General features: G+C 32.2%; 1 protein-coding gene across 1 annotated transcript; it reads right to left on the bottom strand.

Moving 5' to 3' along the window:
* Positions 1 to 2,547: 2,547 nt before the first annotated feature.
* Positions 2,548 to 15,209, bottom strand: LOC111919017 (brefeldin A-inhibited guanine nucleotide-exchange protein 2). Its single transcript, XM_023914625.3, has 11 exons — positions 13,851 to 15,209; positions 12,233 to 12,550; positions 11,216 to 11,567; positions 8,801 to 9,223; positions 8,402 to 8,688; positions 7,344 to 7,617; positions 6,759 to 7,258; positions 5,609 to 5,930; positions 5,149 to 5,533; positions 3,429 to 4,111; positions 2,548 to 3,299 (listed from the first exon to the last, which is right to left on the bottom strand). The coding sequence occupies exons 1-11, from the start codon at positions 15,098 to 15,100 to the stop codon at positions 2,706 to 2,708; spliced, it is 5,388 nt and encodes a 1,795-aa protein (XP_023770393.1). The 5' UTR covers positions 15,101 to 15,209; the 3' UTR covers positions 2,548 to 2,705.
* Positions 15,210 to 15,877: the final 668 nt, after the last annotated feature.

Here is a 15,877-nt window from a genome sequence, read left to right as displayed (position 1 = left end):
TTAATACATTCAAACAATACTTGTATTAAAATCGTGTTTATGAAAGGGACTATACACTCACTTGATAAGACGATGATCGGACAACACCTCATCTATTAAAATAATATTCTTCGCTGAAACCGGGATGTTTTCTCCAAAACCGGGCTTCACGCGGGGCAGAGTTTCGGCTCGAAAACTATATTTCTTGGGATCTTCGGGGCTTCAGGACTTGCTTCGGGTCTCGGGATTGATACCGGGGCTTCGGGGGTATAAATTGCCAAGAAAAAAAATATAAAGGGGGGGGGGGGGGGGGGGGAGAGAGAAGAAATATTGGACAACAAACCCGAAGGTCTCCCATCATATTTATAGGGCTGAACTTCGGGGTTACGCGGGGCGTACACCTAGGTACGTTGGGCGTACCCTTCATATCAGATCGGACGAGTCACCAATTTGGATATTATCCGAATATATAATAAAATCTATATATTTTAATTATTTAAAAACTTCATAAAATCATATCTTCCTCATACGAGCTCTGTTTTCGACGTTTTTTATATCCACGGTAGGTGAGACTAAGCTCTACAACTTTTGCTTAGACTCTGCTGGCTAATTTTGACTTTATTTTTATTATATTATTTTTAGTAGGCCGGGACAGGAAAACTCCGTTGGAAATTCATAACTTCTTCATCCGACGTCTGTTTTCGTCTGTCTTTTTACCGTTGCACTATTATTAACAAGATCTTCAATTCCCGTTTAGATTGTTTTGGCTAAAAATCATTCGATCTAAAATTCGAGTTTCGGGCTGCATACTGTTAAGCTGAAACTTAGAAAAATCATAACTTCCTCATACGAAGTCAGATTTGGACGTTCTTTTTATGCACGCTCTCGGTTTAACGAACTCTACAACATTCTTTTAGATCGTTAAGACTAAAAAGCATTTTATCGTAAATTCACTTTTTTTACGTCACACATCGTCGTGTCTGTTCTGTCGCGAAACTTTGACAGGTTATAACTTCTTCGTTATAACTCGGATTTCGGCATTCTTTATATATCCGGAATCCTTGTCACGACCAACTTAGTTAAGATTATTCTTTCTAAATAATCTTCTACCAAAAAGTCATTTTTGACGCTTATCGTCTCTAAATTGACTAACCATGATCTACGGGCGTTACACTCGAAGTCGAAGAAATTTAACAATTTGGGGCCTTTAAAGTTAATTATTTATCATAATGCCTTACAAATTCTGCAGTGGACCCACGTATTTAGCAAAAAAAAAATTTGTTAAATTAAGTAATTGTTTTTCTTTTGAACATTAAGTAATTTTGTTAAGGCACAACTAGCTAACAAGGTACTTGCAAGAGCGTCATTGCACCGAAGGCACAATTACAATAGGGGAATTACAAGAGAGAATGGTTCTCAAAGGACCAAAGAAACAATATAGTTTGTTGCTATTTTCCTTTACTTAATTGTGTGTGTGTTTGTGTGATGTTTGTGTATTTCACTATATCATAAATATTTTGTGATTGTTTGCATGTATGTATGCTTCTTTATAGAAAAAATTGTGTATGTGCCTATTTATATGAAGTGTTTGTTTATTACTAATTACTTTTCAGGGCATAAAACATATATGTCATTGTATGTGTGTAGGTATCTGAGTTTTTGTGTATATGAAATTAGGATGCTATGTAAAAGAATCAATGAAAGTATGGTGCAGGGTAAATAAGAGTTAGCGTTAAAAAAATAACGTTATTCCGGTCAAATATGTGTTTGGTGTTAGCATTGAACTAAAAGGTAAATAAGAAAATTCGAAAAATGATTGATTTGCAGCTTATTTACGTTATTTTGATAGTGGATTTTGAATGTGTATTGATTTAGGTTTGCATATAAGTAACGATAAAATTCGGTCTTTTATAACTTAATGCGTCAACCCTCAAATCGCAATATACTCTTACTATGATTCATTTGTCAAAGTTGTTGAAAAACAAGTTATGTCTTTGAGTCATAAAACACGGTTACAATCAGAAAACTGGGTGATATAATTTTCCAGCAAAAAGACCCGGTTTTTTCAATAAAACCATATTATTTAATTTGAACATATACCCCACTTTCTTACTTATAACCGGATTTGCCCTTGTGTGTAGGGCATGTGAGTGCTTTCTAACGCAGCCCAAGTGACAATAAATAACTGAAGTAAGGGCCAAATGTGTTTGATGTTAAAACCATATGAATCTTTGGCATCAACTTTCTAAAGCTTACCATTTTTGTAATTTACAAAATTTGTTATTAAGTTGGGATAACATTGTCATTTCAAAAAACAATGTATTTAAAACCCAAAAGGGGTTTTTTTAGGAGGGGGTATTTTCATTTATGGATGTATAAAATCACAAGTGAAAATATCAAATTTTCTTTTAGAACCACTGTTGTTTTTTCCTATTAAATATTATAAAAAATAGTGATATTTTAAATAAATATTTGAAAAGAACTCACGACACACATGGAAAGAATAAATAAAGCATTCTGTGAACATTTAGGTGCTTACAAAAACAGCAAGAAGATGATAAAATATTATTTCAGATTAAATTAAAAAGGTAGAATATAAGATACAACAAAATTCCTCATCAAATCTAACCATTCTACCGATCTAACCCCGAAAACCTTTGATAAGCTATGAACTATATTTTCAAATTAAATAAAAAATGTAGAATAATAAATAAAAATAACCATTTTCAACATAACCGAAGAAGAATGGGACCCACGGACAAACTAAGCATATCACTAAGCGCCACCTGTACCTCATTCGACCCATGCTCACATTTAATCAAGCTCGAAACCAACGGAAAAAACCGTTTCAAATTCCTCTCAAACTCAAAATCCCTCAAACTACTAACCGCATGGAGGGTAGTGACAATAAGGGGCCCACGAGCCGCGAGTTCTCTTTTCTTCCCGGACCCTAAAGGTATCAACCAATGGTTGAAGGGCAAATTCGTCATTTGCACAGGACGTGCTATCTCCACGTAGGATTCGAGGACTTGGTGACAAAGGTCAACGAGATAGGATTCAACTTGTGGATTTGGGGGTTTATCGGTTGTGAGATTTTGTAGGAATGTGAGGCAGATTTGGTAGGATTCGTTTTCTAGGCGGAGTAATGGCGGATCTTGCATTTGGGTCATGGATCCAAGTTCTTGGAGCTTTGAACGTAAGGCTAGATTTGTGTTTATGTTGTGAGAGTGGTTTGCGATTTTGTGGACTGATTGGAAAAGTATCATGGTGTTTTTTATTGATAGTTGAGATCGATACATGTTTTGGATCTCGCTTATTGCCTGCCAAAATTAAAATTTTAAAAAATAATATAATTAAGTGTTTAATAACACATAAGAAGGGCATTTGCTATAACTGGGTAGGTTTTTCTACAAAAGAAAAGATTTAAAAAATAAATAAAAAAAACTTACCTGTATCAACAAAAGCTGAACGGCTGCCCGACATTTAACATTGGAAATCGCACCAAACAAAAGCACATTGCTATTGCTCCAATTCTCCCCACTTTCCACATTATTATTATTATTATTATTATTATTATTATTATTATTATTAAACACAAATTCAAAATCAGGAAGTGTGAAATAAGCCGCATCTCTCAAACTGAAAACAACTTCAACCCATTTATCATCATCATCATCAAAAAGCTGACCCGCATTACTCACCAATCTCACAAACGCAGCAATCCCAATCCCGGCAAGGCTTTGATGAGGTCGTTTTATAAAGTTTAATAATAAATTCATGATTTTTTTTAAAATCGGGCTAATAATATGATAGAAGTTAACGAAGAGATCGACGATTAATTGGAGTGAAAGTGTGCAGGTTTCGTATAGCCATGAACATGGATCTTGATCTTGATCGAGTTCTTGTTGTTCATCGTGACCGATGATTAGTTTTTTGGATGGAGGGTTGTGATCGTTGGATGGATCGATTGCGTATCGGATGTAATCAAAAATTGGGAATAATACGGATTCGAATATTCTTTCCCATAAGGGTAAGGAAAAGTGGTGTCCGTAGGTTTTTAGGGTGTCGAATAGTGTTTGGAGAGCACTTTGTCTGATTTCGGATCGTGGGTCCAAGCTAAGTTCAGATAGCCCTGAGGAATAAAAATTGAAAACATATATATAATATTAGGAATGCAAGAAATAGCAATGTACAATGTTATAATAGAAAGAAATAAAGCAGGATGTTATAATACAAAATAAATGAATGTTTGTTGCTATTTCTTGCAATTACCCTATATTCGAAGGGCTAAATGCAAGAAATAGCAATGTACTTTTGTTTATTTGTTTATTAGAACATCCTACCTTATTGCTTTCTGTTGTTACCATATTGTACATTCAAGGTATTTGTTTTCTTATCAAAGACTTGTACTTTAAGAATTCTACTAAAGCATAGCACTGTACTTTCAAGGTATTTGTTTTCTTATCTACCATGATAGGAAGAAATGAGAATAGGATGTTATAGTAAACAAATAAATGAAAGTATTTTGCTACTTCTTTCATTCCACCCGTATTTTGATGAGCTAAAGGGAAGAAATAGCAACGTACTTTCGTTTATTTGTTTAACATATCACCATACTTTCTTTTTTCTATTACAATATTATACTTTTTTTCTTTCTTTCTATTTGTGTTGTACTTCAAAAAGTCTACCAAATTATATCATTTTGAAACTTATTTTATTAGAGCAATGTATTGAAATATCTACGCAATTATAGCAATCAAAATTGCTTTGTATTAGAATGACATTGCTCTAATTGGGTAGAATTCCAAAGTAAAATGCTCTAATAGGAAAAAATCAAAGTGCTATAATAAAACAAGACAATGAAAGCACATTGCTATTTCTTGCATATCACCCATATTTTGAAATTTAAACCATCATGCTTGTTTTTTCGTTGCAAACTAACCATATTTCTTCATAAAGTACCAAATCGGCATTTAGTTTTCGAAAACGAGTAACTTTGGACAAATTGTAAAAATATAAATCAAACTTTTTTCTTTTTTATAACTTTTACAAAAACAATGGCAACAAAATCCAAGCAAAATGGTTTTCACCATCAAGAATTCGGTAGTGATTTTTAATTTTTAGTGGTTGACCTTGATTCCTACAGTAAAATATATATTTTTTTCATACCAGATAATAATGGAAACCAGAAGTAAAGAAGATCTTCTTTATCCAACAACTCCCCATTTTCAAATTTCCTTCCTTGATGTGGTGATCTCACACGACTTGGTGATTGCAAAACTTCAGAACCTTCTTTCTCTTTATTTCTTGAAAATCCAATTTCTCCTTCAGCCAGTTTTGAAGCACATAAACGCAAGAATCCAATAGCACTAAGACTAATATCTGTGTTGGATTTACTCTTTGTGAATGCAATCAAACAATTTACACAATCTGTAAAAGCAGTTGTTTCTGTCTCAGTTATATACGGGAAATAGTCTCGAACTATCTTCTCAGTTACTTCAAATGCCAGAAGTACAATATTTTTGTGTTTATCATATGCTGCTGTTGTGAACACCTGCCAAATGTTGCAACAATTAAAAAGAAATAATTTGGAATAACATGTAGAGAGAGATTAGGTAGTAGAGTATACCATAAACATGCTTTTCCATCCTGATTTGACATGATTAACACGCGATAAAACCATTTGAGAGACACATCTGATTATTAATTCTCTGATCTCAACAGCACTACTTTTACGCATAGCAATCACAAAAGGTTTCATGAACTCATTTTGAAAATTATAATTAGCCAATTCTTCTCTCTCCAAAAACTTCATTGACAGCTGGCGTAAAGAATCCATTGCAAATATTGCAATTGAGAGGTTTTCAGAACAGCCTATTGTCACAAAATATTCAGAAAGTACATTCCAGATAGTTGTCCAAACAAGCCGGATACGCTCCATGTTATAGTGCCTGAAAAATAAATATATGTATAAAAAGTGGTAACATATGGATTTTTATTTTTTATGTAAATACAATGTCTACTTTGTACATTATTTTATCATAATTAATGAACTTTATTTACATAAATATAAAATGAAACATAATATAAGGTCACTATAACCCAAATACAGTTATGATAAAAAAAATTCGATTAGTTTTAGAAAAATATTGTATAATTATCATTTTTTTTAATATTTGTACGATAAAAAATATACAATAATAAAAAAGAGTTCTATATTACAATTTTTTTCATTTCCATTTAAAGATGGAATTAGAAAAAGCCACCCAAGTGGCTAAAAAAAGAAAATTAAGCTCACTATTCTATTCCATCTAGCAAAAGAAAAACTTTTTTCATTCCAATGGAATTCACAATTCCATTCCTCCCCCAATTCCGTTATACCAAAAATACAAAATTTAAACATTATATAAGCTCACTAAAACTCAAATAAGTTTAAAAAAAAAATTCTAGATACTGTTAAAATATAAGTCCTAACGTTTTTTTATGAATAGAAAAGTCCCGATTATTTAATTTTACACGATAATTTGTTAGTTCCTGTTAAAATAAAAATAAGGACTTTTTCTTTAATATGGGCAAAATATTAAATAATCGGGACTTTTCTATTAAAAAAATGTTAGGACTTTATCAAAAAAATTTCCCATAAATATGAATCACATTTCTTTACGAATGGTCAATTCCATTCCATCGGCAATGGAACGAACCATTCCATTCCTCCATATAAACACAACAAAAAAATAAAATTATTTCAAGAAAAGAGTAGGAAGTAAGAAGAAGCATACGCGATTTCAACTATCTTTGTTAGGCTGAAAACGCGTGGAGCAGAAGTAGACTGTAGCTCCCCCATAGACACCTTACAAAGTGCTTTGACAAAGTCAACAATCGCCTCACTATTAAGTTTCTGACTATTTGTAAACACACGACTCATTTCACCAACTTGTTCCAACATATTCAAATTAGAAACCAAATTATGAGCTTGTTCTGATGTAATTCCACTAGAAGTATCACCACCAATGTTTGAACTATCATATGAACCTCTTCTCATTGCTGCAGCTGCTGCCTGGTGATGGATTCTTCCAGCCCCTCTTTTTTTAAGAACCGGAAGGACGTTTGACTTTTTTTGCTTTGACTTTGCTCCTGATTCATGTGAAAAGAAAGCAGAATCTAGTGGGGCCCCTTCTCTTAATAGATGTAAGTGTTCGAAACGTGAGATGCATGTTAGAATGTGTTCCCATGCTTCTTGTAAGTAGTCACCATCTTCATCTGCAATTGTAACTATCACCTGTAGCCATTAATAAACAAATCAATGAGAGTGAATTGGTATTTCAGGTTTTTAAAAGAAATAAAAAGGGGAATAGTTAAAGAACCTTGATGGCATCAATGTTTTTTTGTTTTATATCAGCTGGTGAATGAAGGCAAGTGAACTTTGCTAGTGATGTGACAAAAGCATCTCTATGAGTCTTCATGGACATGGCTGCTGTTAAATGAATTCCATATCGAAATCCTTCCAAACATTGAGTGATAACAATGACTTCATCGCTTTTATCAAGAGGAACACTAAAAGCAACAAGCATAGGAGCCCAACACACTTCTAGCATGAATCTAAGTATAAAAACATCTGTAGCAGCATAATAAACTGACCTACAAATTGTCAACACAAGTTAATCAGCATTGTACTTTGAAAATTTTACCAAATTATAGCATTTAACTTCCAATTTTCTTATTTGGACTTTGTATTTTGAAAAATCTATTGAATAGTTGCATTGAAAACTGTTTTGTATTTGGTTGGAATTGATATAATTTGGGTAGATTTGTCAAACTACAATGTTGTAAATAAAAAGAAATGAAAGTAGGATGCTTTAATAAACAAATCATGGAAGTACAAAGCATTTAACCCTAAACAAAACGTACTTCCATACTTATATTTATTTGTTTATTGTAGCATCCAACTTTCATTTCCTTCTATTATAGCATTATATTTACAATTTTTTCCTTATTAACGCATTGAAAAAAATCTACCCAAATTGTACTTTCAATTTTTTATTATTAGGACATATTGTACTTTGAAAAATCTACCCGCATTGAAAGTTCCTTTGTATTTGGATAACCTAGCTATAATTGGTTAAATTTTTGAAAATATAATGTTGTAATAGGAAAAAAACGAAAGTAGGAAGCTATAATACAAAAATAAATAAATAAATAAAAACATGAAACTTTGTTGCTATTTCATGCATTTAACCCTAAACCATATATATCAACCACATATGATGTACATGAAACAAAAAAAAAAAAAAAAAAAACATACTAGCAATAGAATACGCATTAATGTAGATAAAAGATAGATGTAAAATACGTGAGAGATGGCAAGTAGATTTTTATAACAACTTTTTAAATAAATAAATAAAAAACAGATGAGTGATCTTACTCAGATTTCCGTGCTTTTTCTTGAAATTGTTCTTGCATGTGTCGCATAAGATCTTCACTGGTATGATTTTCTTCAGCTGTCTTGCGCACCACAATATTCAATATACTATCAAGACCCAAAATCTTGTTTGAACTAACAGAAAGCCTTTGTTGAAGGGCTAAATCGTCTTCTTTCATTTTAATCTCATTTCTTGATATTCGTTCAAACAATGATCTCAGAAACTCCTCTGGTAAATCATTTCCATCATCTATCCCACGATTGTTTCTTATAAAATCATCAGCTGACATCTGCAAAACTCAACAAATACTTAGCAAATCTTCACTGTACTGTTTTTTTTTTTTTAAATTTAACCCTTTTTATTTATGATTTTATGAAGAATGAGATGAAAATAAAATATACCTTATTCTTGACCATGGGATTGTGAGCATCAGTATTTAGCATTATAACAGAGTAAGCAAGAACATATGCAGTATCAGCACTAATGAATGCCTTTGGATTGCATATACAATAACGTTCTGCAAACTTTTCCATAATCCGATCAATCTTTTGTGCTTCACCAGGCAACCTAAAGCCCATTAAAAGGGTTCTAATTGCCTCATCAAACTCCATATCTTCAAAGTCAAAGGAGTCAACGTATGCATGCATTACTTTCAATGATAAATCATCCCTTTCCCCCAAATAATCACCAACCAAAGTTTTACTCAAACCAGAAGCGTTTTTTAAGAAATCTGCTATTTCTTCCGGTGAACTTCCCACTTTATTCACATTGATCAAGAATTCAATTCCCTTTTTGGGTTTCCTATTAAAAAGTGATATACCTTCCTGCCATTAATCTTACATTAGATTTATGATAATATACAGCAATATAGGAGTCCCAAATCCCATAGGAGTGGGATAAGATGTGAAAATAATGCTAAAAGTAAAAAACAGATACAAGCAATAAAGCTGAAAGTAAAAAAAAAAACAAAACAAAACAAAACAAAAACAAATACAAGCAATAAAGCTGAAAATAAAAAAGCAGATACAAACGATAAAGCTGAAAGTAAAAAAGCAGATACAAACAATAAAGCTGAAAAAAAAAAAAACAAATACAAGCAATAAAGCTGAAAAAAACAAATACAAGCAATAAAGCTGAAAGTAGAAAAGCAGATACAAACGATAAAGCTGAAAGTAAAAAAGTAGATACAAGCAATAAAGCTGAAGGTAAAAAATATAATAATAAAAAAAATAAAAAAAAAAAACAAATACAAGCGATAAAGCTGAAAATAAAAAAAGCAGATACAAGCAATAAAGCTGAAAGTAATAAAACATATACAAGCAATAAAGCTGAAAGTAAAAAAAACATATACAAGCAATAAAGTTGAAATTAAAGTAAGTAGATACAAGCAATAAAGCTGAAAGTAAAAAAACAGATACAAGCAATAAATTTGAAAGTAAAAAAAGCAGATACAAGCAATAAAGTTGAAAGTAAAAGAAGCAGATACAAGCAATAAAGTTGAAAGTAAAAAAAAAAAAAACAGATACAAGCAATAAAGCTGAAAAAAAAAAACAAAAAAAACAAATACAAGCAATAAAGCTGAAAGTAAAAAAGCAGATACAAGCGATAAAGCTGAAAGTAAAAAAGCAGATACAAGCGATAAAGCTGAAAGTAAAAAAGCAGATACAAGCAATAAAGCTGAAGATAAAAAAAATAATAATAATAATAAAATAAATAAAAAAACAAATACAAGCGATAAAGTTGAAAATATAAAAAAAAAAAAAAAAAAAAAAAAAGCAGATACAAGCAATAAAGCTGAAAGTAAAAAAGCAGATACAAGCAATAAAACTGAAAGTAAAAAAGCATATATAAACGATAAAGCTGAAAGTAAAAAAAAAAACATATACAAACAATAAAGTTGAAAGTAAAAAAAGTAGATACAAGCAATAAAGCTGAAAGTAAAAAAAGCAAATACAAGCAATAAATTTGAAAGTAAAAAAAGCAGATACAAACAATAAAGTTGAAAGTAAAAGAAGCAGATACAAGCAATAAAGTTGAAAGTAAAAAAACATATACAAGCGATAAAGCTGAAAGTAAAAAAAGCATATACAAGCAATAAAGTTGAAAGTAAAAAAAGTAGATACAAGCAATAAAGCTGAAAGTAAAAGAAGCAGATATAAGCAATAAATTTGAAAGTAAAAAAAGCAGATACAAGCAATAAAGCTGAAAAAAAACAAAAAAAACAAATACAAACAATAAAGTTGAAAGTAAAAAAGCAAATACAAGCGATAAAGCTGAAAGTAAAAAAGCAGATACAAACAATAAAGTTGAAGGTAAAAAAAATAATAATAATAAAAAAAAGAAAAAAAGAAAAAAAAACAAATACAAGCGATAAAGCTGAAAATAAAAAAAGCAGATACAAGCAATAAAGCTGAAAGTAAAAAAGCAGATACAAGCAATAAAGCTGAAAGTAAAAAAGCATATACAAGCGATAAAGCTGAAAGTAAAAAAAGCATATACAAGCAATAAAGTTGAAAGTAAAAAAAGCAGACACAAGCAATAAAGTTGAAAGTAAAAAAAGCAGATACAAGCAATAAAGTTGAAAGTAAAAAAGCAGATACAAGCAATAAAGCTGAAAGTAAAAAAAGCGGATACAAGTAATAAAGATGAAAGTAAAGAGGAGCAAGGGTAAGAAGGTAAATAGTGAATGAAACTAGCAATAAAAAAGTAAGCTTCAAAAATGCAATGCAAAATATATAAAATACTAGCAATAAAGAAGTAAGCTTCAAAAATGCAATGCAAAATATATAAATATGGAGTTGATTAAAAACATGTACCTGAAATTCAAGCTTGTAAGCACGACGTTGCTCAATTGTTAAAGCATCTGAAACTTCATTGGAAGCATCTGAATGAGGATCTGATCCATCAAGAGGCTCATGTTCAATTGCAACTCCATTTTCCATTATTGAATTTCTCATTTCACGAGTGTAGTCAGGCACATCAGAAATCTTTGCAGAATTAGGATCAGGAATTCGTAACTGTTTGTTCATCCAATCACCCATTGACTTTAAAATAGCCACTAAACACTTCATAGCTTGAAGCTTCATGGTTGCTTCTTGAGGTGGTAGAAGTGAAGTTGTAGCACCAGGTGTCGCACCTTGAGCGGTTTTCAGAAGCCCATTCACCATTCTGTACAATATATATATATATATATATATATATATATATATATATATATATATATATATATATATATATATATATATATATATATATATATATATATATATATATATATATATATATATATATATATAACAGAATGCACACAACCGAGTTATATAAGTAGCTCAGAAATTTTAATGTTTAAAAATCCATTGTATCAAAAAAATCTGATTAAGATTTTAAAGCTACATCCCATTACACCATTTCTTTCGCATCAATATGGTGTAACTTTTGGTACAAATAGTGATTCATCTCAACCCGTTACACCATTTTTAACACCAAAAAAAAAAAGTTTTAGGTATATTCCTTTTTACTAATTTATGTTGATTTTCAAAAGCAACCCTTGTAGTTATTAGATTTTTACAAATTTGACTCACATCTTTTTTATTAAAATTATATTATTAGTCAATTGCAACCAAAATAATATATTGATATATAATTAATGTATTATTTTAGTTTATGATAAAATAAGTTTGAAATATAAAAAGTAAATTTAAAATAACTGCAATGTTTTTTAATAAGATATGTAATAAACGGTGTTGGGTTGGAGCATGTTTGCACCAAATACGGCGTTAAAAATGGGATTTAGTATTGTGTTGGAGATGCTATAAAATTTTCAAGATTTATACCTTTCAAATATGTTAGATGAATTAACATCACAATCATAGTTGATGAAAACATCTACCAAGATCTGTGAATCAATACAGAGCCTTTCAAGAAACCGCAATACAATCATTTTCTGCTTAAAATTAGGCTGAGCAACATTTTCTAGAACTCTGAGAACAATCATAGGGAAAAAGACTCCAATTTCTGCCTTCAATCCAGGTCTAAATCTTGACACAAGGCTAATGAAAATTGAGCAGGAGAGCTGAAATATAATCATAAGGGTCGATGCACTGTTCTTCAATAGTGATAGGCATAAATACTGTCTAATGGCCCCCAAAAATCTGTTCCAATAAGAAAAGACAAGTCAAGCCAGAAAGAGAACGATAAATGAAATATTAACAAAGTTTTAAAGGGGTTTTTCAAACTTCCAGCACAAAAATATCGGATGCCTCGAGTTGTTATAATGTGTAAAAAGTAAAAACACACTAAATTTTGCAACAAAAAGATCGAAAGATTGGACAAGTAATATGAGAACTTGAAAGTGGAGAACTTACATTTGGATTTTGGAATGTAAGTTACATAAAATTGAACTACACCTTTAATAAAAAAGAAGATTAACTAGGAAAACAAGTAGTCAATAGCCAAGTATGGAGAACAAACAGAAACCAGGATAACTACAAGTCTTTTTGTCCCCTTTCTTAGTCTTGACAACAATCTCTTTATTTAGATATTATACACCATAAACCAAAAATGTTTTCGTTTTCATTTGACTAATTAACTAATTATGTGAAATATACCAAGTTACCGTGAAAAAAAAAATTTAAATAACAAATATTTATAATAAAAAAGTCTAAAACTAAATGAAAAAGCATAAGTAAAGTCGCTAAACTACATCCAAGCCCCCTGACTCTTCAAATCTATTATGTTTGAAATATAAAAAATATGTACATTATAATTAATATATATATATATATATATATATATATATATATATATATATATATATATATATATATATATATATATATATATATTGGAAATCAAATATCCAAAAATTTAGAAAAATACTATTCGTATCCGAATCCAAAAATTCGGATTATTTCAAATCAGATTTTCGGAAACCATGTTTCATCTACTGCTTGAAATATAAAGAATAAGGCTTTGATATCTCTCTTTTTATTTTCTTTATCTTTGAGAATTTGTTGGGGGTTAGTTTCCTCGACTTGTACCAATTCTGAGTATCCGCTTTCTACCAAGGCCCAAACATCTTGTGACCCGTATAAGGCCCTCATCTGTATGTGCCAATGGTGATAACTTCTTCATGGTTAGTTTTAGTAATTGTGGTTGAATTCCACCATTGTTGTTTTTCCCGTTTGAAGCCATGCAAACATGGCTCTGATACCAAGATGTTAGAGAATCTCTTGTACGTTGCAGTTTTTTACACATAAAATCATAAAGCAGACCTAAAGCCTATGCTAATCCATGCACTAACATGTATTCTTCTAAAAGTTGGTACAATAAAACAAGTCTAGGCATTCTCCATAAACCCTAAAATCCTAACCACGTTTCATCATAAATCAAAATCCATCTCAGTTTTAATATCGAAGATGACAACAAAACATTGGTGACATAGTAACTTACCTTTCACTAGTTCTGAAAACAGCACCTGCATTCTCCAACAAGATCTTTAGCAACTCCAAGGCAACAATCTTCCCTCTCATCAACTGTGGGTCTGCTAAAGCCTCTTTTGGAGGCGTCTTCATGGATAGCTTACAAAGAGCTCTAAACACCAAAAAAGCATCCCTTCTCAGTTTATTCCCAATTTGAACTTCTATGTCATCATCTCTATCTCCTTCCCCTTCTACCAATTCTCCTTTCCTTCCTTCCAATGCTGACTTATACATGCTAATCTCCCAATACTTAGCATCCAACATGTCTTTATCTGTAGAATCCAACATATCAGCTGGATTTGTTGACTCCATTGTTGATGTCTTTGTTTCAAATGCCCCATCATGCACTACAGTTACATTCGTGTTTGATGTTACAGGAGACCCGGGATTTATAACCCCATCCACTCCCTGCATAACCTTACTGATAAACCCTTGAACAACCATTGTCATTGTTCCATCACCATCTTCTGTCTTCTCTACTGGCTCCATGAGCTCCGCCACTACAATCGGCTGAACTAGCTCCGTTGAAGAATCTGCCTCCATTCTCCTAAACACAATCACAAGCATCTGAATCAAGGATGCCTTAGCCGTAGTCTGATTAACAACATTCTTACTTTGTAAATAGATATCATAACTCGTCCTCACGATCTGCAACAAACTATCACCATGTATCCTCAGCGACACTGATGTCACTGCAGATAAAATTGTCTTCAAAACCAACAACTCTACACCTTCGTCGCCTAATTCATGACACTTGCAAACGGAATTGATCAGTTTTGCTAACAGCTTTGCATCCGGTCCACCGGTGGTATCCGATTCGCCGCGTAAACAACCATGCGCGATTAATTTCTGTATACAATCCAACGCTGGTTCTACGATCTTGAGTGTTTCTGAAGAACAGGCATTCATGATCGGGGACAATATGAATTCCGATTCAGGTAGGGTTAATTCATTCGTTCCGGAATCATGTAGAACGCCTGGAGACGATAATTGTAACGACAAGTCGACGCCTGATTGAGGCTCCTCCGGGGTGAGAGGGGTGGAAGGGGAGATAGGGGAGGGGGGAGGAGGGTTATCCGGGGAGGTAATGCGTCCGAGAACGGATTTACACCGACGAACAAGCTTGGAGTGTTTGCGCCATGAACCGTTCTTGATGATTTTTTCTAGCGCAGGGACTAAAATGTTGTTGATGAGACGGGAATCGGCTTCCGAAGAAGCCATCCCCCCGGGTTTCTCCTGTTAGATCTGGCGGTGATATGGTTGATAATGGTGGTTCAGTTGAAGTGGATCGATGGTGGATTATGGTGGTGGGAGTGGTGGTTCCGGTAGGAGCGTGGCGGTGTCAGGTAGAGAGGAAGTGAGTTTGGATCGCGTACGGGCACTTGTACTTTGTGATTTTGTTAAGGTGATGTCTGGAAAATATTGTTTGAATTGTGTGAAAAGACGAATATAACCTTACATCTTGTTTCCGGCGGGGTTTGAGTCTATTCCGATTGTAGTCCTGTGAAACTACCCACGGGAATACGGGATCAATTCCAAAATTTGATTTTGTTTATTTTTGAGTAAATTACATGAATGGTCCTATGGTTTGGGATAGTTTGCAAGTTTGGTCCCTAACTTATATTTTTAATTCAAAAGGTCTTTACTTTTTGTTTTTGTTGTACATTTGGTCCCTGTCTTGCTTAAAAATACTATTTTGCCCTTTATTTTTTAATTTATTTAAATAAACACACCCCAACCTCATTTCTACCTCATCTTACCTTACATTACCTACCTCACCTTATTTAAATAAATTAAAAAATCAATGGCAAAATAGTCTTTTTAGATAAGAAGGGGACCAAGCGTACAACAAAAACAAACTATAGGGACCTTCCGAGTTAAAAAAATAAGTTAGGGACCAAAATGCAAATTACCCCAAACCATAAGGACCATCGTGTAATTTACTCTTTATTTTTATATTTTCATAACATTGAAATTTTTATTCTTTAATATATTTTC

The sequence above is a fragment of the Lactuca sativa genome, chromosome 3 (assembly GCF_002870075.4).
Source record: "Lactuca sativa cultivar Salinas chromosome 3, Lsat_Salinas_v11, whole genome shotgun sequence".
NCBI classification, from domain to species: Eukaryota; Viridiplantae; Streptophyta; class Magnoliopsida; order Asterales; family Asteraceae; genus Lactuca; species Lactuca sativa.
This window is presented reverse-complemented; position numbering and strand designations above follow the sequence as displayed.